General features: G+C 40.6%; 1 protein-coding gene, 1 long non-coding RNA gene and 1 pseudogene across 2 annotated transcripts; 2 read left to right on the forward strand and 1 right to left on the reverse strand.

Annotated features, from left to right (window-relative positions):
* Positions 1 to 4,265: 4,265 nt before the first annotated feature.
* On the reverse strand, positions 4,266 to 9,347 carry LOC144628747 (uncharacterized; annotated as a pseudogene).
* On the forward strand, positions 4,721 to 19,087 carry LOC144628748 (uncharacterized). The gene is made up of 2 exons (XM_078486869.1): positions 4,721 to 5,006; positions 18,356 to 19,087. The coding sequence occupies exon 2, from the start codon at positions 18,386 to 18,388 to the stop codon at positions 19,085 to 19,087; it is 702 nt and encodes a 233-aa protein (XP_078342995.1). The 5' UTR covers positions 4,721 to 5,006; positions 18,356 to 18,385.
* Positions 10,890 to 12,064, forward strand: LOC144628108 (uncharacterized). Its single transcript, XR_013566205.1, has 2 exons — positions 10,890 to 11,231; positions 11,323 to 12,064. It is a non-coding gene; the product is annotated as an uncharacterized LOC144628108 (long non-coding RNA).
* Positions 19,088 to 23,420: the final 4,333 nt, after the last annotated feature.

The raw sequence follows: 23,420 nt of genomic DNA on the forward strand, positions 1-23,420 counted from the left end.
CGATTTCCTAAGAATGGATATATATTGGGCTCAATTGTTTTTTAAAGTTAATCGTGCCATGTTCTTTAAATACTCAGAATTAATATTTTTGTAGTTCGCTCAGAAACTGAAATGCTTCTGCTAATGAGGCAAATATTGTAAACACAGATTCCCCCATATTCCTATAAATGGACAGAATAACACTTGTTCCCAACATGATGTCACGTGACAATCTGTTTTCTTGCAATGTCCGGAAACACGCCGACCATAGATAAGCTCATTCATTTTCCTACGAAACTGAAATTTCAAAAAGGACAATTTTGAGCTCGATTTTAGTTGAATTTTTGTAAAAAAAAAAACAAACGTTTTTGAACCGAAAAAAAAAAATGTAATTTCAGCATTAATTCATTTTATATCTTCCAAAAAATGGAAGACTTAAAAAGTATGGGGGAGCCCCCAAAATTTTTGTTTGGGGGAGGGGAGCTACAGTCCTTCTGTCACCCTGCTCCGCCGCCTATGCAGTAATGAACTTTAAAATTTACTAAAATCACTTTACCTCGAAAGGCCCTTTTTATCCCCCGGGGGGGGGAACTCGCATATGAAAGTGACGGGGATGCTCGTCGTCTCGCTTAGGGGTGTAAATTTTGGATTTTTGGTCCCGCTTAGGGTGTTCCGGGCAAAACGCCAAATATTTTTAGCCATAATGGTCTCGTTTAGGGTAACACACAAAGAAATATACAATTAGATTCTTAGTTTTTTGGTCTCTTTTAGGGGTCCTTTTTAAAATTTCCGACAAGCATCCCCGTCCGTTTCATAAAGGAGTCCCCCCGGGCTTTTTACACACTCAATTTTGTGGCAATATGAGCAGCGATTGTGTGCGAGATTTTATGCGCGATTTCGATGTAAACTACCAACTATTTTGTGGCGATTCCGTGGCGATTTTTTCCACAGAATCGCTGCTGTTTCAAACATGCTTCAATTTGCAAGTGATTTGCCAGCGATTTTCCAGTTGAAGAGTAAACGTACCCCCAAAAGGGTGATTTGTCGCCGCAATCATGGCGGATGTTATGTTTGTTGCGACTTCAAAAAAGTGAACTCCAAAGGAAACATGAAAACTTGGTCGTTGTTGGAAGGGGGATATTTAATACGCCGTTGGGCTGAGACAGACTATCTTTTAAGGCATGTTCGACTGACTACAAGCGGCAAGACAAGAAAATCACTGCGGCTATTCAAGTTGTTTCTACGTCTATTTTCATGTTACGGTTTTATTTGCAACAATTGGAAACACGTTGCTGTCGTGTTTGGTGTAAACATCGCATGCGCTCTGCGCTAACTGCTGCAAAAAGATCCTAAAATCGCAACCAAATCGCCAAAAAGCCGCCACGAAATCGCCGCTAGTTTACACGCGCGATTTTGAATCGTGCATAAAATAGCCACATAAAAAATCGTCGCAATTCGGCAGATATATTGTAAACAAAGATTTCCCTATAAATAGGCAGATTAACGCCTTTTCCCAACATAACGTCAGGTGACAATCCGTTTTCTAAGAATGTCGGGAAACACGCGGACCATAAATGAGGTCATTTTCCTACGAAATTGAAATTTTTAATAGGACAATTTTAAGCAATAGTTGTATTTTTGTAAATACAAAAAACGTTTTCGAACCTGAAAATGTAATTTCAGCATTTATTCATTTTTAAATCTCCCAAAAACTTTGGATTTAAAAGGTATTTAATATTCCAGTTGTAATCTACTCGGCTTTCCCTTTGTTTCGTGGCAGTACAGAGGGGGATTCCGTTTTTTTTTTTTTGCGGGGGGGGGAGGGGGGGTGGGGGCATAACCCTCCCGTCTCCCTGCTCCGCCTCCCAAACAGTAATGAACTTTAAAATTTACTGAAATTGCTTTACCCCGCGATCGCCTCACACTTTTTACACACTCGATTTTTGTACCGATATAAGCGACGATTTTATGCGCGATTCCAAATTGCTCCTGTAAACTAGCCACCATTTGTGGGCGTTTTCGTGGCGATTTGTTGCCACAAAATCGTCGCTGTCAGTTTCAAACATGTTTGAATTTAGACGCGATTTGACAGCAAATTTCAGTTGGAGAGTAACAAAAACCTGCTTTGGCGTACCCCCAAGGGTGTTTTGTCGCCGCAATCATGGCAAGTGGTAATGCTTGCAGCTCATCTATCGCGACTTCTAAAAAGTCATTGAGCTCCAAAGGAAACATTGAAATTTGGTCGTAGTTGGAACGGGAATATTTAATACGCCGTTCGGCTGAGATATTAGACTGACTACAAACGGCAGACCAAGAAAATCACTGCGGCTATTTGAGTCGCCTCTACGGGCTATTTTCATGTTACGGTTTTATTTCAACAAAGTTTCAACTGGAAACGCTGTCGTGTTTAGTGTAAACATCGCATGCGCTCTGCGCTAATCGCTGCAAAAAAGTCCCTAAAATAACTCGCAACCAATAGACCATTTGCATTATGACGTAAAAGCGCAAAGACTTCTGGTAGTTGTAGTTAGGTTTGCGGGAAATTTTGAATCGTCATCAAGCCCGCTTGCCCAAGAAAATCGTGATGGAGGTGAAGAAAATTACTCTCACCGAAGAATATAACCAAGTCCATTAAAATGAAAAAAAAGTTATGCAAGAAATTGTGTATTTGCTGGGTTGCGTTTTGTAGTGAAGTTTCAACGAGTGTTTCCTCCAAGTCTCAGTCGCGCGGTTATTTAATTAAATTCCTAAAACTTTTGCTTGCCAGGTATTTTCAAATAATATACGAAGACGCAATATTTTACCCTTTCTAAACATGGGGGAGCACAGTACATGATGTCTACACTCGTAAAAATCTTTGAGGCTCACCTTTCGAGTCGCACAAGTAATCGTTCATCAACAAGATTATGGAAATAAAATTATATTTGCTCGCTCGGATTAAAACCACAACTGCTACTCGACGAGTTGACATTTCCAGTACAAAAACAAAAAACTTCTTTGTTAAAGAATATTGCAATTACAGTTTTAATTTGACGAAAAAATACAATTTTAAGATAAAAACAAATAATCTGTATTCACCTGCACAGGGAAGTTTTGATTGATCAGCTTGAAAATCCTTTATGATTGACCCTTCATGATTCATCGATGAAGCTCGATTTAACGAGGAAAATTATTTGACTCGTTTCTCTGTCTCACTGTAAAAATAAATTAAACTGACCGTCCCGCCGAGCAATCATGATATATGGTAAATTTTCTAAGCTTTTCAGTGAAGAATTAATTCACCTGCGATCAATGGAAGCGATCGTTTGTTGAACGTCTGAAAATAGATTAAGAACAAAGTCAATGGCTTGCCTTGCTTTCACTTAATTCCACACAAATTTAGTTATATCCTCGACTCGTCCTTTCAAGCAATCTGTTTCCAGTGTGATATTAGGCTAAAATTATTTACGAAGAGAAGTTGTCGGCCGCGATGAATGAATTTCTACCAAGTCAACTCCGCCACACAACGTACATATTAAACTTACTTGAACACGAACAACATTTGTCTGTCTTGGTTAAAACACAGAACTCAGTCAATTTTCATTCCAAAGCTATCATCCTGTTTTCAATATTTTTGACAGGTAACAGAAAAAATAAATGTATAAACAAATTTCGAAGCGACAAGAGCGTAAACTTAGCAGCTCAAACTTCAGATCAAATTAAAAGTCCTGGATGTCCACCTTCACGCTTGGCTGCCCTTAGCCAATCATAGGCCAGAAATGGTGTTTTCCCGCGAACCTAACTACAACTACCAGAAGTCTTTGCGCTTTTACGTCATAATGCAAATGGTCTATTCGCCAAAAAGCCGCCACGAAATCGCCACTAGTTTACACGCGCGATTTGGAATGGTGCATAAAATCGCCACATAAATCGCTGCAAAATCGAAAACGGGACTTGAGATTTCTGAAAATACTCTAGCAATCTTTGAAATTCTTTCACGCTTGTTTGACACTGCGGTTTGCCAAAAACAATTCTCATGACAAATAGTGCCAATTTCGCTCTCATTTTTTTCTGGTTATACAACCCAAGTATATACACTGAAACCCCGATGTAACGATATGCCAAGGGAGCAGTAAAATTTTATCGTTATGTCGAGGAATCGTTATTTCGAAACTCCCGATATAACGATATGGCCGTGAAATAACCGAAAATATCGTTATATCGGGGTAAACCTAACAAGTACTTTTTACTTCATATTAAAGGAGGAAAAAGACAATAATTTTGATAAAGAGGCTAAGAACACAGTGTCATTTTCGTATATCATCACACAAAGCTGTTGTCAGAAACGTTAAAGATCACTCAATAACTGTAACGTTATTGCATTAAATTCGATGTTTTGCAAATAAATTGTGACTGTATACTGATAATATCGTAATATCAGGAGGATTTTATGCTCGGTCCGATAAATTCTCATCGTTATATCGAAGATCGTTATATCGGGGTTCAGTCCCATACATTTTACTGTAACTTTTTCCGGGACATGGAATATCCATCGTTATATCGGGAATATCGTTATATCGAGGATCGTTATATCGGGGTTCCACTGTATCATCTTCCGCTTATTTTCTCCTTCAGAGAGGCAACGTTTTGTTGAACTTGATTTTATACTACCCAGCGAGTGCAAACTGTGTTTAAAATACTCGACACTGAGTAGTTTCTTAACCATTAACAAACGCCTTTAGTGAAGAAGAAGGAAGGAAAATTGTATTTTCCCATCTCGACACAATGATACATACTGTGACGCAGGTTAAAAAATGATTCACAAAACCTTTTTGGCATTGTTTTGGAAAATGAAATCTAACTACAAAATTTCGTTTTCTAATTTTCCGAAGTTCGCCTGACTTTACGTTTCACCGATATCCGGTATTTTACTTTCCAAAGTTAAGAGTATAGAATAAACTTGACGGTAACGTTCACTCTATATACAGGGCGAGGAATACGTGTTGGTGTTTATCAGTCATTTATTTCAACTGACGTTGGCGTGGTAAGTAAAACTTGCTTTGTATTGTATGCCGTTTATAAAGTTTACCAGTTTAACAAAATAGCGCAATTTGGTTTTTAGTCAAGAGAGATTTTTGGGATTTTTAACCATGTTATGTTTATTTAATATATTATATTTGTTTCATATACACGGCCCCACAAGCTTCTAGCTTTAAACACGAACCGTGTATAAATAAAGTTGCTTTACCTTTTTTTTTAAGAGATATATACATGAAACTAGCTGTTGTAAGTTGCAACTGAAATGTTTACGTAGTTTAAAAGAACCCGTGGTAATAGCTTCTCCATATAAGATTAGTTAATGTCACAGTTCCTACGAAGTTTTCTATTTAAAGTTTCGCACTGGGATGTGTTAGGTAACAAACCTTACGTTAACCCAACTTGTTAACACTTTAACCTAAGCTCATTAACAATCAAACAGCAGTAAGCTCTTAAACAAAAGTCCACACATGGCAACTTCTGTATATTTCTTGACATGAAAGCTTATCAATTCCAGACCGATAAACCATAACTAAGCACCTAACACACCAACACTTAAAAGGGCCGACACATGACTGTTGCCAAATACCCTCGATACCCAATTCAAACTTTAAACAAAGACGACGCATGGCTCTTGCCAACTTAGCTCGACACATGAGCACACTTGAGACCAAAACCGTAACACGTCGTGAAACAAATTGTGCTCAACAAAGGAGCGAACATAGCTATAGCCGACACACGGCATGTTCCAATTTCTAGTCGACACACGAGCGAACGTTTTAGCTACAACCGACACACGGCATCTGCCAATTTCTGCTCGACATATGAGCGAACGTTTTAGCTATAACAGCCGACACACGGCGTCTGCCAATCTTTGCTCGACACACGAGCGACGGAACGTTTTAGCTATTACAGCCGACACACGGCGTCTGCCAATCTCTGCTCGACACACGAGCGACGGAACGTTTTAGCTATTACAGCCGACACACGGCGTCTGCCAATCTTTGCTCGACACACGAGCGACGGAACGTTTTAGCTATTACAGCCGACACACGGCGTCTGCCAATCTTTGCTCGACACACGAGCGACGGAACGTTTTAGCTATTACAGCCGACACACGGCATCTGCCAATTTCTGCTCGACACACGAGCGAACGTAAGCTACTACAGCCAACACACGGCGTCTGCCAATCTCTGCTCGACACACGAGCGAACGTAATTAAGCTACTACAGCCATAGTAAACGGCGTCTGCTAATAAATTGCCATAAACAGAACTAGATATAAAGCACTCTACGCGATAAACAAACGAGATAGCAAACGAAAAAGAAAGCACATAAATGTTTTAAAATACCGAGTAATTGTTGTATACGTTGTCCCGCTTCTCCGGAAAGCTGTGGAACTGGAAAAGCGGCAGAGACTGGATATAAGCTGAAATACAGCGTAGGTCCTGTAGTTTAACAGCAGCGGCAGGGTAGGTACAGCCATTAACTTGCTTGGGCTTCGGCGACGTACGGAGAGAGTATAAGAAAATTCGTCCGGACTTCCCGGCTTGCGTATCTCTTTCGAAATGTCCCAAAACTAAGCAAAGAGATCTTTAAATACCGCGATTGTGCACATGCTGATTAGGCATTACATAATACAACTATCTATAAACAAACAGGGTTATGTAATCCACGCACTTGTGAATTCCGCGTCATAATTATGGATGAGAATAGTGGACCCTGAGGGCGCGCAGATAGAAAATAGGAACGCATGGCGGACACCGCGCACAACGGTGATGGTGAGCATGCAAGTAAAAGCCGGTGACCTTCCCGAAAATTGTCGGTCTTGGATGACTTAAGAAGAATAGACATCCGCTGCGGGCTGGCCAGAGAGGGGGAGAATGACACACAGTCCCCTTGACAGGTAAACTCGCTACAACGAAGGAAACAAAAGAATGCAAGTGTAAAAGCTGCCCATATCATAGAAAAATCCCGTTCCCCTAACCAAGAACGCAAAATGGGACGTATAGCGAGTAAAACCCCTGGGGTAACCGGCTGGCGGAGGATACGGGAGCGGCCCTAGAAGCGAAGGATACCCCTAAGAACTTTTTTAATAATAATTTCCCCTGGAGGGGGTCGCCATACCCGCAGGAAATGTGAAGATTCCGTACCGCCGCCAAATAAAGCCTTATGGTGGTGTGTTTAACTTTTCTCGCCAGATAAGAGGAAAAATATATAAGGGACAGACCATTAGAAAAGTGATGGGGGGGGTGGGGGATTTTCGACTTGCACGAATTTTTTTTTTACGTCCATTGCTTGTGCAGGAATTTTTTTTGCGGGTGTAACCCTTTGCTCGAATTTTTTTTAGACAAATGTCTTTTTTAGATAAATAGTTTTTGAGACCGGATGGCATGTATTGATGTTTTATACCATGATTTTGACAGAGGTTGCTTTGTTGATCATTTCCTAAATGTTTCCTAAATTTCTAAAATGTAGTTATTCATTGATTTAATCCTTTAGAGACTGGTCAATATTAAAGTACTGGGGGGTGGGTCGGAGCAATTGGAAAAGTGGCAGCTTGAGAGAGCCCACCCAAAGCGATGCTATGATCACAAACCATCTAGGGGGGCCGGGGCATGCTCCCCTGGGAAATTTTTATATTTGGGCCTTCTGAAATCGCTAGAAATACATCTAAAACTGCTCACGTTGATGAAAACCACTGGGGATTTTCTTGTAACTATAACAGTTTAAAGTCACTAAAATGACTAACCTCCTATGTTAAAGACCAAAACAACATGACCCACCCCCCTTTCTATTCCCCCCCCCCCACACACACACACACACACACTTATTGACGAGTCCCTTAAGGGCCATCTTTGATCTTTATATTTTTTAAAAAAATATTAAGAATGGCCTAACTCAAATGCCATGTACCGTTATTTTATACCATGATGTAATGATTGTTTTCTTCACCCTATGCACTTGTTATTTAACGGCAATTTATACCGAATGCCTTACAAATGATGGTGTCAAAGTTTTAATACAATATAAAACAGAACGCAAGACTTGAAAGTGAATTTTCTATAACCATCGGCGTATGGGATGAAATGTTTTGCTTGTCGGGGAGCCAGGCTGAATGTAATTTGCTTTAAAGAAACTAGAAGTTGAACGCTGGAAACGCTTGTCTGTAGGGGGGTCTGGGGGCATGCTCCCCCAGAAAATTTTGAAATTTCTAGGCTCGGAAATGCTATTTTCAGCATTTTCCCTGATATATTTCGTCGAAAAATCGATCTTTCCTTCTGCATGAATTTTTTTCTTTGCCTTCCCCTTTGCACGAATTTTTTTTCTTGGCATTTCGCCTTGCATGAATTTTTTTTTGGTTTTTTCCCCACCCCCCCTATCACTTTTCTAATGGTCCGTCCCTAAGGGTGCCCTCAGATGCTAGAAGAATGTCCCCCTCACTAGAGACTAATCTGTTCATGAGACAAAATTGAAGAAAGTGTCTTTCCCCAGAGGCGTACGTACGGTTAGTAGTCCATGCCAGGCCCCAGTTCGCATACAACATGACTTCGTCTTTTAGAGGGTCATGAGCGAAGGCGGGATGGTGCAGGGGGTGTGCTCGGCTGTTGGAGCTGCTGCCCGGAAACGAGAAACCTGAAAACGTGAGAGAGCATCAGCAATCTCATTGAAGACCCCTGGGACATGCCGGGCCCTGACATAGAAGTTATGCTTCATAGATATAAGGACAAGGAACCGAAGAAGGTCCATGACCCGGGGGGCTTTGGAGCGACCCGAGTTCAAAATGGCAACGACTGATTCGTTGTCGCACCAGAACTGAATCCGCTTCCCGGAAAAATTTGGGAACCATATCGCGCATGCCACGACTATCGGGAAAAGTTCCTGCCACTCGATGCTTATGCCCCGGTCTTTGTTAAGTTGCATATGGGGGAGCCACTTTCCTTGGAACCATTTCCCATTGAAATATCCCCCAAAGCCAACAGTACCCGAAGCATCGGTATATAAGTTCATGTCTGGGGACGGGGTGACTGTGGAGTCTAAGAAAAAAGAGCGACCATTCCATCCCGCAAGGAAGGCTTTCCACATAATAAGGTCCTTGAAGAATTTCTTGTTTAGACGAATATGATGAAAACGGCTGTGTGCACCCCTAGTAAGGTCTATTATACGTTGCAAGAAAGTTCTCCCTGGGACAACCGCTTTGCAGGCGAATTGAAGGGTTCCAATGAGTGATTGGAGCTCAATCAAGCGCACAGAGCGGCGACTATCAAAAGAATTTAACAATTCCCGGGCGCGGAGAAGCTTATCTTCGGGGAGACGGGCCTCCATAAGAGTGCTGTCAAGCTCAATACCCATGAATTCTAGAACTTGGGAGTGGCCCAGGGTCTTGGACGCGACAGCGGGAGCTTGGACCGACATGAAAAGGCGTAGTAGGGTAGCGAAGCTGGACAAACATTGTACCCGGGATGGCTCGGCAATAAAAAAGTCATCTAAAATGTGAATGACGTTTTTTAAACCATAGTTGTGTTTTAAAATCCACTCCAGACCCTCAGACAATTGGATAAAGAGAAACGGAGCACTGCGAAGCCCAAAGGGGAGGTATAAGTCGATGTAGTATTGGCTCTGCCAATGAATGCCTAACAGGTGCCAATGATCGGGGTGGACAGGGATCAGGCGAAATGCTGATTTTAGATCGGTTTTTGCCATGAAAGAACCCGGGCCCAGGGACTTAAGGATGCGAATAGCATCGTCTACCCGAACATATTGGAGGCTGTAGGGATCCTTGGGGATATGGTCGTTAATGCTGTCGCCCTCGGGATAAGAAAGGTGGTAGGTAGTACGCCATTCAGAGGAATGTTTTTTAGGCACCACACCCACCGGGTGACATTGGAGGTTAGGGAGGGGTGGGGAGTTGAAAGGGCCCGCTACCCGCCCAAGGTTAATCTCCTTAGAAAGATTTGAAGAAACCACCTCAGGGTGCTGGTTAGCGGAAATGAGATTACGGGATACCCGGGATTTTTCAGGACCGGTATAGCCGACATGTGTGCCATAGCGTAAACCATTAATTAAACTAGTAACAAAATTACGGTCAGGATGTAGGGATAATTCCCTTTCTAAAACATTAACATTAATCGGGGTGGATACATTAGGTGTCTTCTGCTTGGCCAGGAGGTGTACTTTATCTTTTGCTGCTTCCGCCATGGCTGGAGCCCTGGTATCGCTGGCTGCTGTGGTCCTTCCTGCTGATGCTTCTTGGACAGGTGAGGATAGAGTGGCTGTTGGAATAGCAGCGACGGCAGACATGCGGGAACTGGCAGGAGCTGGTGGTACACCTAGAGGCGCGGTTAAATCGGAAGCACACTGGTCCACTGTTTGTCTGCTGGCGGGAAGGGTCGGCACTCGGGCAGTCGCTCTGGTTGTGGTGCGGGCTAGAGCAGATAGGACAGTGTGGCTTAGCTAAGCCCGAAAATGTCAATGTCCAAAGTTCAAGGTCTACCTGGCCCCAGTTGATAGTTAAGTCTTGTGCGGCTCGTTTACGAAATTGTTTGTCGTAGGTGAGCCAGGACAGACCTTTAAATTTGGTAGCCGCACAGCTAATAGTCTGTTGGTACTTTAAGAGTTCCAGTGAACGGCGAGGGTAGGCTGTGACAAGAACTATCATGTATGTGGTGTAAGCGTCTAACCACTTGTGAAAGGTGTCGATCACTGGTTTCCGCTTACGGACCATAGTCATGTTGGAGGAGCCTGGACCCGAGTCATCAAATCTGACCTGAAGCTCGGGGACCTGGGACTGGTTTAGCGAGTCGGGGAGTAAAACAGTAAAATCGAGGTACTCACCCCGCAAGATTTTGTCCTCCGTCGGCTTCGTGCTTTTATCCACTGGATGTTGGAGCAGACTCGTACCCAGTCGCTTCTCTTTCTTTTTAAGCGGCGCGCAAGGCATCAAGGGAAGGACGAACTTATTTTGCGAAGCGACTGGCAGAAAACCAAAATTTTCTTGCACAAATTCGACATTTCTTGCAAGCATCAATATACAGCCGATTTATGGAACTTTTTAGACTTCTTTCTTCTTGAGTAGTATATTCAAGACTAAATATTAAGTTTGGACGTTATACAGTTCGTATTTGTTGAATTATAACAATATTTTCAAAGTCTGTTGCCATTCAAGATGGCGGATCGATGCAGCTTCAGCTGAGGTCGAGAGTTTGGATATATCTTTCCACGAGCTGAATTACGAGGGTAAGTGGGAATGTTTTTACATCTATTTTGAAATAGTTTATGTTTTTAGTACGATCATTGTGTAAATTCCAGCCTATATTGATATTTTCAGACGATGATAGACCTGACGAACACTCAAAATCAAGTAGAACTCTCTTACAAGTACGCATATACAGCTCGCAATACGATGGCTTCAAGTACACCAAGCCTACTAATTTGTAATTGTACATCATTTTGTATGTGACCATTTAAGACTGTCTCATAATAATTATTTTGTGCTCTTTACGACTAGTCATAGCTATTTATATTGGAACCAAAATTTTCTTTGCATATAAGACTTAAGGTACGTATACTTTCAAAAATTTCAAAATGATTTGTCAAAGCATTAAGCCTGCATGGTTTTCATATGTTTTCATTAGTTGTAAAAGTCTTGTGAAAGGTCTTAGAATGAGCTGAAAATTCTCCCTGTATGTTATGTAGATACCTTGTGAAAGTTTTTTATTCTTCATTCCATTCTCCTAAATTCTGTGAAATTCTGCACAACAAGTCCTTTCTAGAACTTAGAAAAATTTTTTGGTTAACGATTCAATGCAATTAATGTTAGTTAGATAGTAGTGGTATTTAGACAAAGGTAAATGCACTATTGCAGATTTGTCACAAATTATCTGTTTTTATTATTATATGGACAGTCATCACAGACAAAATTTTGCATTTTTTGGATACTTTTAATATGACAGAAAGTGATACCATTTTAGTAGTGAATTTGCATATTATAGTAGAGGTTCTCAGCATCACCAGTGTTGTATGGCTTGAACAATAAAATCAAATCGCATGAGAGAATCATGTCAATCTCATACCTGTTGTCAAGTTTCCTAATGTTATGGCTGAGAACAAACAATATACCTGAGAAATAGTTAGTCTTAATTACTACTACACAGTAGACAACAGGAAACAAAGAATCGGCAAACTTTAGCATATCTTGTTAGCTTATTATTTCACAGGTGTATTGTTTGCTCTCTATTTTACAGGTATATATTAGTATTTTCTTCCTTATTTATTATAGACTTGAAGCAACTGTGCCTATTCCATTTTTGACTTGGTATGCTTTTTCGGTCAGTGTTCAAAATGATGCAGATGTGTTCTGTCTGATCTATCAAGTTCTCTTGCATAAATTCATTGACAATCAGTTATTGAAAAAATAGTGTGGCTGGCCCTTCAGATTTTAACCTGGCCTTTCCCAGCCCATATTGCGTTGGAAATTTTTTGTTTAGTACATCTATTTTTACATTTTCATCCTTTGAAGGTAAATGCAGCTTGTTCAACAGTTAATTAAGTTTGAATTGATTTGGATTCTGGCAATTATCACACAAATTGCCACATGGTTGTGATGTGTCACTGTCCTCATCAAAGTATGACAGTTTAAACGATCTAAGGCAATGGCTCAGCATGCAGTATTTCACAATACTATCTAACATCTTCTGAAGACATTTTTGGTCCAAGTCTATTGTTCTGCTTATAAATTGAGTTTAGAATCTTTGATCTGTCCTCAAACCTATAGAATGCATGTTGAGGGCATACCATCTCAACCTGCTTCCTGGAAGTTATCCTTCATAGATTCAGGGATAGTGAGATGGATGACAAATCTCACATTTTTTGTCAATTCCCACGCACGCTAAAGGCTTTTGTGGTACACATTACAGTACATGTATAATTGTTACTGAATTAGAACATGTTGACAAAGTAAAAAAGTTACTATAGTTGGTGTGAATGAATGAAATGAATGAATGGATACTTTATTATAGTGTCAAGGTATTTAGCTTTAAAAAACTAATTGGGGACACTATTTACATTAAAATCTACTAAGCTACATTTAGGTTAAAATATTTACACTTCAATTCTGTGGAGTGGGGTTCATTTGGGGAAGGGAAATTACTATGATAATGTATAATATTGCAAGATACAGAATTTGATTTTTCTACAGAAATTGCTTGTAATGAATTAACTTGAATTAATGTGACATAATGAATTAAAATAACTCTAATAAATTTCAGAGACAATTGTTGTTTGTTAGCATGCATGTTATCATTATCAATGGAAGCTAAAAACAAAAATAATAAATATTGTGGAAGATTTATAGAACTTCACAATAGATACTTGCTAAACAATAAACTCATCCTCTTCATAAAAAATCGATTGGCTATAATATTATGGAACATGGATTACAAGAACACATGTTTCCACAATATAGTTTAATTATGAGCTCTAGTAATAATAATTAAGAGCAGAAATAGGTGCACAGAACCATAATGTACTTGTTTGGGAATTGAACCCAAGCTTCTTGAAAAAAAAATCATCAAGTGTGCTGTAATCTTCACCAACAAGAATTGAATAGGTAGGCCTGGTAGTGCACACCTACAGTTCTGCTATGTGGTTTTGATAAATATATATAAATAAGCCTATGAAAGACCTTTATATTGTGGAATTTGTGTGCTGATAGCTTGAAATCTTCACAAGTTGAAACCCTGTTTTCATAGCATATGTATATACAAACAAAAGCATAGAAACCAGTATACAGAACTACATCTTTTAATAACAAAACATACCAACTTCGCGCGTAAAAAGATTTCACAACAATTTCAACAGTACTGCTAGACTTGTGGAACCATACATTGGTCTATATATTTATTTGAACTTCACAACTCTGACGAGTCAACGATAATTATCTGTGGCCTACTACCTTTTTCGTAAGCTTGTAATAACCCTTTTGTTACAGGTATGTGCCAAAGAGTTTAGCTGCTTGAGTTGCTGAGCTGCATAATTTTGCAATTATATGATCATATTTTAGTGGAATCGTGTTGAATCTGGAATTCGTGTCCTTCGCTCTTGGTTTCAACAAGGTTCCTTTCGTAACTACATTCGGCCATAGCAATAAACTTAACTACCTTTGACTTGTACTCATTTGAAAGACTCTTTATACATGTTAGGGTTTCTTCTGAGTGATTATTTTTCAGAAGGACTCCTGCGTTTAGAATATCGTCTTGGTTTATATGGCAATTGTGACTAACCCGATAATGGTGGTCGATTCCATCACGAGAATAACAGGAAACACTCTCGGAGCAATTAGCGTGCGGACAAGGAAGATTACGAGCTAAAAAACAGCGCTGAAATGGCCTTTCTTCAAGTGCATTGTTTTTTTGCGGGAAAATCGGCCGCCATCTTGGATTCGTTTTCTGCCAGTCGTTACTTTTTCTACGTCCTTCCCATCATCCTCTTCGAACGTAGCCAAAAACGAGTAACGACTGGGTACGAGTCTGGTGTGGCAAGTGATGGCGATACGGCAAGGCCATGGAGCGGCTGGGGAGGCGATTGTTGCAGCGCTTCTGCGATGGATCGTTGCACCGTCTCGCGGATAGTGGCCAACTGCGATGCCGTAAAAGGCACAGGCTGAGTTTCTTCCAAAGTTACCTCCGCCAAAGGGTCGTCGATATCCAGCGGATCTGCATTGTCCTCCACCGAGCTAACTGAGGAAAAATCGTCGTCCACCTCGTCGACGGCGCCAGCCCTTGTAGGATCGCGTTCGTCTGGTTGATTAGTAGGATTCGGCTGTTTGTCACGCCGTTCACGAACCACACGAGTGTTAGCTTTGCGTTTGGACCGTTTGCGAACACGGCCAGGATTCTCCACCTGAGCTTGCTGTGGTTGTTAAGCGGCTTTCAAACGCTTGACCATTTGCGCTTTGCTCCCTGTAATAGGGAGGTTCAAAGCCTGAAGATGAAGGCGAAGTACTTCGGAGGTGAGTTGAGCCAAGTTCTCGTTCTCAGCATGGCGAGGACGACGACCATTTGGTTTTGCGCCACGTGGACGAGCCATTGCGATTACCAATTTACAAATTTCGAACTAGGTTACAGTAACACAAGCGGTACAACTAGCGAATGATGCTAAAGTTCATTCTATAAACTTTTAAAGCCAGACAGTTGTCTGGATTTAGGCCAATGGCAAATAGTGTACCATAGAAAGCAAGGATCACATGCAGGCTTAAATGAGACATGAATGGAGATATTTAAAAGACTAGCCATACAAAATGCATGATATAATTGTGCTAGACAGTGTTGCAACATTTATATCTAAACGGCCATTGTAATCATTGTCCTTTCGAGACAAGAAAAGCGTACAGTTTCATTGCGTTACATTACACAATCAAAATAAACATTAACGACCCCGCAGGGGCCACGAGCGTCTCGCTCCATTAACTGCGCTTTAATGTTTGGCCTTAAAGCTTAATGAATAGTCACTCACTCCAATCAAAAGCCCTCTGGGCTTAGTGTCTTGTGACTCTTTTCAGAGTTTAATTCATTTGAAAATAGACTGCTTTTCACGTCTATTTGTTGCTTGTAAAGATATCGAAAATTAAAAAGCGTGCATCTAACAATTAAACATAAAGAAACATTTAGACTCCTCACCCCTAAAATTTAAACTAAAACTAAAGCTACTTTTGTCGCTCGATAAAAGTTGTGACATTCACAACACGATATACGAAACTCTTGATTCACTTGTCAATTCAGAAACCTTTGTCGTGAATGCTTGCGCTGAACTTCACGATTTCACAGCTAAAGATAAAAACAAAGGTTTATTCCAACTACAAAAGGTTCTCACGCGAAAGGCTTAAAATCCAACTAAAAAATATATATAAGATTTGGGACCTGAAAGACAACAACACCGAATTTTCGATCAAGTGGTCCATTGTCACGAGAGCAAGCGCTTACAGGGGAAACCCGTCACGCTGCAATTTGTGTCTGACGGAGAAGCTCTGCATACTATCAGCTGACAGATTCACCTTCTTGAACAAAAGATCTGAGCTTGTTACCAAGTGCAGGCACGAAAACAAGTACTACACGGCCAATCAGAGACAGGATCGTTCCAACCGTCCTCCATGAACGTAGTTTAAATTGTATTTCACCACATCTAACGACACAGTCTGATGATCGCTTCGTGCGTGAAACTCTGAGTAACTGTCCATGAAGTTTCTATCTTTAATTATTGTATAAGATTACATGCTTAAAGTTTTGAAATCGATGCCTTAATAGTATCCATTCCGATCACAATCACGGTAATTAAGCGTCCATTTTGATTCATACTAATTGATCGTTGCTATTTCTGTCAGGCGGATAATGTTTGTACTTATATAAGTATCTAATAAATAGGATCTTATCAAAAATGGAAACGGCAAAAAAAGGTTTTCCTGACATATTGTCGGTCGACATACCTACAGTTCTGTAAGGCGCAATCCTCGATTTAAGACATGCTTTTCCCCTATTGCTGTACCAAAATCATAAAACACATTGTTCTCACGAAACGGTAGCTATTATCAGATTGACTAATATGACTAGAATGGTGGGAATCTCGTGTGATTGCTTTTATCACTAAGAAAAACAAACAAAAAGCTTAAAAATAAACGCAACTGTCAGTGTAAACAGCATCTGCAGATCTCTCAAGTCTCACGATTTTGTCTTGAGACTCACAGTTTTCACTTCAATCTCACGACGAGAAACAGAAATCTCACGAAAAAACAGAGTAACAAGTCATTTGATTAGCGCCTGGTTTAAGGACTCTTATTTATTTTTGTCCGTCAGTTGATCAATCTCCCGGTTTTTACTGAAATCTCCAGATTTTTTTTACCTCAATCTCTAGATTTCCAGTGCTTTGAGGTTGAGAAGTCTGCATCTGTTTTGTTTAAATCTGATGATCGCATTTTTCGGCATTTACTAAAAAAAGAAAATTTTGACATGGCGGGAAAAATATTGACATGGCGGGAAAATTCCGCGGCCTCAGAAAGCAAATACGCATGGAATGCACCTTGTCCCCTGTAGTATTATCTTGTGTCGTCATGACTACGTCATGACGTCACAAGACAAAAAGGAGCTATATAACCGTATTTTACGTCATTTTTCTGATCTAAAAATTACTTTCAAGTTGAAGAAAACCTCAAAGAAATATATTTTTAATTCTAAGGCAGAAAAGCATCATAATAATGAACCGAAAGTAAACAAGGATGGTCTCGACTGAGAAAGTTTTATTCTTACAAGATGGATCACGAACGACAAACTTTATAAAAATTGGCCATGTTTTGCAGATGTAGCCCCTTTTGTGACGTTATGTCTTTAACGAGGTTCCAATTTAGTCATAAAAAGTTTCTTACAGCCTTATGTTATTCGTACTTTTCAGCATTTTGTGAATTGGGCGATTGTGAAATGCGACTACAAAGAGAAAAAATCAACTTGTTCGCCCGAGTTATAATGAATTCAGAAGTTTTAAATTTCTTAGTACTTCACAGATAAACAAGTGCTTCTAGATTTAAGTTCTTGTTATTAAGGTGCCTGTACTCGAGGAGCAATTTGCAGGGATATGTCTCAGCAACATGTAGCAACGACAATATCATGTACTGTTCCCACACGGGTACATGTAGCAGGGACAATTAGCAGACAAAATACAACATACACAGAACAATGTAGCGGGGACATGTCCCAGGGGCAGGTTGTAGCGCCACGTGCCCTAGTGTGTGCTCGTAAAACACATATTTTACAAATCATAGGCGGGGAAGCAGGGGGGGGGGGGGCAAAACGAAAATTTGGGGGGCTCTGTCCCCCCACGTTTTGGTGCCGAGAATATCGCGAACGCAGCGTAAAATTGGTTTGTCCACATATTCCGTCTCGTGAATGAGTTCAAACATCTTCGTTTAACTTCGGAAAAGTTCGAAAACGTTCGTATGGTCTTCGAACAATAATCGGGGAATCTTCAGAAATCTTCGGTCTAGAAACTGCTCAGAAAACAAAAAGTTGCTAAAAACGAAAAAAGTTGCTCCAATTATGAAAACCTGCCGAGCATTTTTGGGACAGCCTCAGCACCCCCCCCCCCCCCCCTCCACGTTCTAAAATGCTCCGCCTCCTCTGTTTTATAGCAATTTTATAGCAATTGTTTTATAGCAACTCTCTTTATAGTCCGTCTTGGTCTTCACTTTCTTTTTTGTGCACAAGATGAAAAGAGATAATGCGCAGATTTGGAACTTAGCCTTTTTCGAGCCTCTGCGCTCATTCACATAATGTTACAAAATTATCATGTTCAACAACCTTACTGGATCTATTTTTCAGGTACAATACCAACAGATTGAAGAAGTCGTCATGGACAGCAGAGAAGAAATCATAGTAACCGTCGATATAGCTGTAGCCTTAGTTGTCGCCACTTTCCTGCTAAACACGGGTCGTGTTCTGAAAGCTATCGAGTTATGCAAGGAAAGCTTGGTTTTGCTAAATAACAAGGTGCTGAGCGTAAAACAGCAATTTGGCACATTGATTTGCAAACGAATCTATAAAACAATGTTCAAAGCGTTCTGTCGTATTCACGATGACAAAAATGCGATAACATATGGAAGGAAACTTCTCGTCATTTACTGCGAGTGTGGTGAAACAGTCAGTGAAGGATATCTCAGCATAATACTGGCACGGATATATCAGGGACAAAGTAAGTATGTTGATGCAAAAGAACTTAATGAGAGAGCAATCACTATCATGAAAGAAATTGGGAACAAAAACGGAGAAGCGATGGCATGTGGAAATCTGGGAGCTGTGTTTCAATCTCTCGGCGACTATTGCAAGGCTAAAGAATATCACGAGAAATCACTTGCGATCTATTTGAAAATTGGTGACAAAGCAGGAAAAGCAGCAAATTACGGAAACCTGGGAACTTTGTTTAATTCTCTCGGTGACTATGTCAAGGCTAAAGAGTATCACGAGAAATCACTTGCGATCTATTTGAAAATTGGTGACAGCAGGAAAAGCAGTAAATTACGGAAACCTGGGAAATGTGTTTCGATCTCTCGGTAACTATGTCAAGGCTACAGAATATCTCGAGAAATCACTTGCGATCAGGATGGAAATTGGTGACAGAGCAGGAGAAGCTGGATGTTGCGGAAACCTGGGAACTGTGTTTGAATCTCTCGGTGACTATGTCAAGGCTAAAGAATATCTCGAGAAAGCACTTGCGATCACAATGGAAATTGGTAACAGAGCAGGAGAAGCAGCAAATTACGGAAGCCTGGGAACTTTGTTTAATTCTCTCGGTGAATATGTCAAGGCTAAAGAATATCACGAGAAAGCACTTGCAATCACCATAGAAATTGGTGACAGAACAGGAGAAGCAACAAATTACGGAAACCTGGGAACTTTGTTTAATTCTCTCGGTGACTATGTCAAGGCTAAAGAATATCACGAGAAAGCACTTGCGATCACAATGGAAATTGGTAACAGAGCAGGAGGAGCAGCATGTAACACAAACCTGGGAACTGTGTTTGAATCTCTCGGTGACTATGTCAAGGCTAAAGAATATCACGAGAAAGCACTTGCGATCAACATGGAAATTGGTGACAGAGCAGGAGAAGCAACAAATTATGGAAACCTGGGAACTGTGTTTAATTCTCTCGGTGACCTTGTCAAGGCTAAAGAATATTACGAGAAATCACTTGCGATCAAAATGGAAATTGGTGACAGAGCAGGAGAAGCAACAAATTACGGAAACCTGGGAACTGTGTTTAAATCTCTCGGTGACTATGTCAAGGCTAAAGAATATTACGAGAAATCACTTGCGATCAACATGGAAATAGGTTACAGAGCAGGAGAAGCAGCAAATTACGGAAACCTGGGAACTGTGTTTAAATCTCTCGGTGATTATGTCAAGGCTAAAGAATATCACGAGAAAGCACTTGCGTTCAACATGGAAATTGGTAACAGAGCAGAAGAAGCAGTAAATTATGGAAACCTGGGAACTGTGTTTCGAACTCTCGGTGACTATGTCAAGGCTAAAGAATATCACGAGAAATCACTTGCGATCAAAATGGAAATTGGAAACAGAGCAGGAGAAGCAGTAGATTACGGAAACCTGGGAGCTGTGTATTTACATACGAGAAAATATAGAAAGAGTAAAGAATATGTCGAGAAAGCACTTGAGATCACAAAGGAAATTGGTAACAGAGCAGGAGAAGCGTCAGCTTTCGTAAACCTAGGAACTGTGTTTCAATTTCTTGGTGACTATGTCAAGGCTAGAGAATATCTAGAGCAAGCACTTGCGGTCGCAATTCAAATTGGTGACAGAGAAATAGAGGCATCAACTTGCGTAAACCTAGGAATTGTGTCTCACTCGCTCGGTGAATATAACATGGCCGAACAATATCTTGGGAAGGCCCTTCCATTAGAACAAGAGATTGGAAACAGTGAAACTGAGTTCCAGTGTTATTGTAATCTTGCACTGACGAAGTTATCGCAAAAAAAGTTCCAGGAAGCTTTTCTCTACTTTTCTCGAAGTATTGAAAAATGCGAAGAAATGCAAGGTCTTAATGCGGACAATGATCAAATTAAGGTATGCGTTGCAGACATTCATGTTTTTCCATACAAGGTGCTCAGTAGATTGTTATGTGACACTGGAAATCCCAACAATGCCCTTTATGTTGTAGAGCTGGGGCGGGCTAGAGCCCTAGCAGACTTGATGGCAACTCAGTACTCTGCTGAAACAAACAAATCAGCTAACCAGCAATCATGGATTGGCATTGAAAATGTAATGACGAAAGAAAGCAACTGCACTTGTCTGTACATTTCTTACCATGCTCAAAGAGTGTTTTTCTGGATTCTCAAGACAAACGGAGTCATTTCTTTCCGAAAAATGACAGTGGATGAAAACACTCTCTACAAAAGATTAGCACAGCCAGCTGAAGATTTGGATGAATTTTTTGCTATCATGGCTAAAAGTTTCCGCAGCTTTGGTATTTTGCCCGAGGAGGTTTGCGAAGATCGATCTCTAAAGGACATTGAGCCGGCTGAATCTGATTCTTCTCAGGAAGAGAGGCTGGCAGCTTTGCGACATGGAAAGGATGAAAAAGGTCCCGAACCGAGTTTAACTTTGTTCCACGAAATGCTTATCAATCCTGTGTCCGACTTACTCCAAGAGCCTGAAATCATCATTGTTCCTGATCGCAACTTGTACCGTGTTCCATTTGCTGCTTTACTTGATAGAAATGGAAAGTATTTATCAGAGACTTTCAGGATCCGCATCATTCCTTCATTGACGACTCTCAAGCTCATTCAGGGCAGTCCTGCGGACTATCACAGTCAGACTGGTGCTCTGATAGTGGGCGATCCTGATGTTGGTGAGGTGATTTACTGCGGAAGTCTCAATAGAAAGTTTGTGCCATTGCCTGGTGCAAGAAAGGAGGCAGAGATGATTGGACGACTTCTGGGCGTTCAGCCTTTGTTAGGACAGCACGCAACGAAGCAGGCGGTACTTCAAAGGATAGGATCAGTGAGTCTGATACATTTTGCTGCACATGGTAATGCTGAAAGAGGAGAAATTGCGCTTTCCCCTCTAAGCTCTACTACTGGGATTCCACAAGAAGACGACTACCTTTTGCAAATGTCTGACATTTCACAAGTTCAACTGCGAGCTAAACTGGCAGTACTAAGCTGTTGTCACAGTGGCCGTGGACAAATTAGGGCCGAGGGAGTTGTTGGAATCGCTCGCGCGTTCTTAGGATCCGGAGCACGCTCAGTGTTGGCGGCACTGTGGGCCCTAGAAGACAGTGCAACAAAGCAGTTCATGAGTTGTTTCTACGAGCACCTTGTTTGTGAGGAGAGTGCCAGTGAATCTCTTCACAAGGCCATGAAGTTTATGAGAGAAAAGAATTGGATGAGAGGTAACGAAGTTATCAAGGTTTCTGAGTGGGCACCGTTTATGCTGATTGGGGATAACGTGACATTTGACTTTGGAAAATAAAACTTAGTTTAAAATAGAGAAGAAAAGATTTCATGAAGATGAAGTATTTTTTTTTTTAAATTGCATAGCTCCCCCTTGGGGGCTCTTCCGCCATACAGAAATTAAAAAGATAAAAGATAAAAATATTTTCAATAAAGAAGAAAAAAGAAAGAAAAATCAGAAAAAGGGGTATAGTTTTTCTTTGGGGTATAATTTTTCTTTGTCCCATGACACGAGCATGGGACAAAGAAAAATTCTGAGTCCCCGATGGGAATCGAACCCATGGCCTCCCAGATACCGGTTGGGCGCTCTAACCAACTGAGCTACGAGAGACTCGTTGTGAGCTGGGCCATTTTACTAGGTTGATAAGTGACACGCGTCCTGCATACTGCTAGGATCAGCAATGTCGAATTCTGGGAGGCCATGGGTTCGATTCCCGTCGGGGACTCAGAATTTTTCTTTGTCCCATGCTCGTGTCATGTTGAATACTTCATCTTCATTATTTATTACCGAGCTTAAAATTTACCATCTTTATTATTTACTACAAACTTGATGAATTCGACATGTGCTCGTGTCATGTTGAATACTTCATCTTCATTATTTATTACCGAGCTTAAAATTTACCATCTTTATTATTTACTACAAAAAAGATTTCATTATTTTGGTTAGTTGATTGCCTGTGTCAATTTTAATATAATTTCATTACAAGTACCGAAGTCAGCATCAAACTCTTACCGTGCCGCTTTGAATTCCTATTACTAGGTTAATATTTGTAAGCCTAAACAGTGGCTGTGGTCACATCTACGACGTAACTAAAGTTTAACTATAGTTAGTCTCAAGTTACGTGACGTCATACCTAACTATAGTTAGTGCTTTCGGTCGTCTTTGCCGTCACACCAATGCAGCTAACTATAGTTAGTTCTGATTAGCTTTTGAATAATTTCGAATTTAAATTAGTTCATGAAAGCCCTTGTTGTTGATCTGTGTCTAGGCGTTCCTCTATTTTTTTCCATTTTTGCACGGCATCTAGGCGTTGAAGAAAATAAAATGAAGTAAGGATGCTAGAAGCCGAAGGATTCAAGCTTTATTTTTGTTAACATTGGTGATATGTAATTTCTTGGCATGTTGTTTTTCTTTTTTTCCTTCCCTTCACGCTTTGTTTTGCATATTTATGTTCCTCTCGCACGTGCGAAAAGAATTGTCGCATTCTGATTGGTTTTTCGTTTGTAAACTTAAGACTAACCCATGAATCCTGCTTGGGTATAACTATAGTTAGTTTGTATTGTTTTGGATCAGCGAGGCGTAAATTTTCTAACTATAGCTAGGGTGAAGAGAGAAGCGGTCACATTACCGAAATAGCTAACTATAGTTAACGCCGTCTTAACTATAGTTAGCAGTCTAGATGTGACCGCAGCCAGT

This window comes from Oculina patagonica, chromosome 10 (assembly GCF_052425735.1).
Source record: "Oculina patagonica isolate OP01 chromosome 10, crgOcupat, whole genome shotgun sequence".
NCBI lineage: Eukaryota > Metazoa > Cnidaria > Anthozoa > Scleractinia > Oculinidae > Oculina > Oculina patagonica.

Excerpts from the sequence above, each read along its gene's own strand:
- LOC144628748 (XM_078486869.1), top strand. The coding sequence starts at position 18,386 with ATGGACAGCAGAGAAGAAATCATAGTAACCGTCGATATAGCTGTAGCC.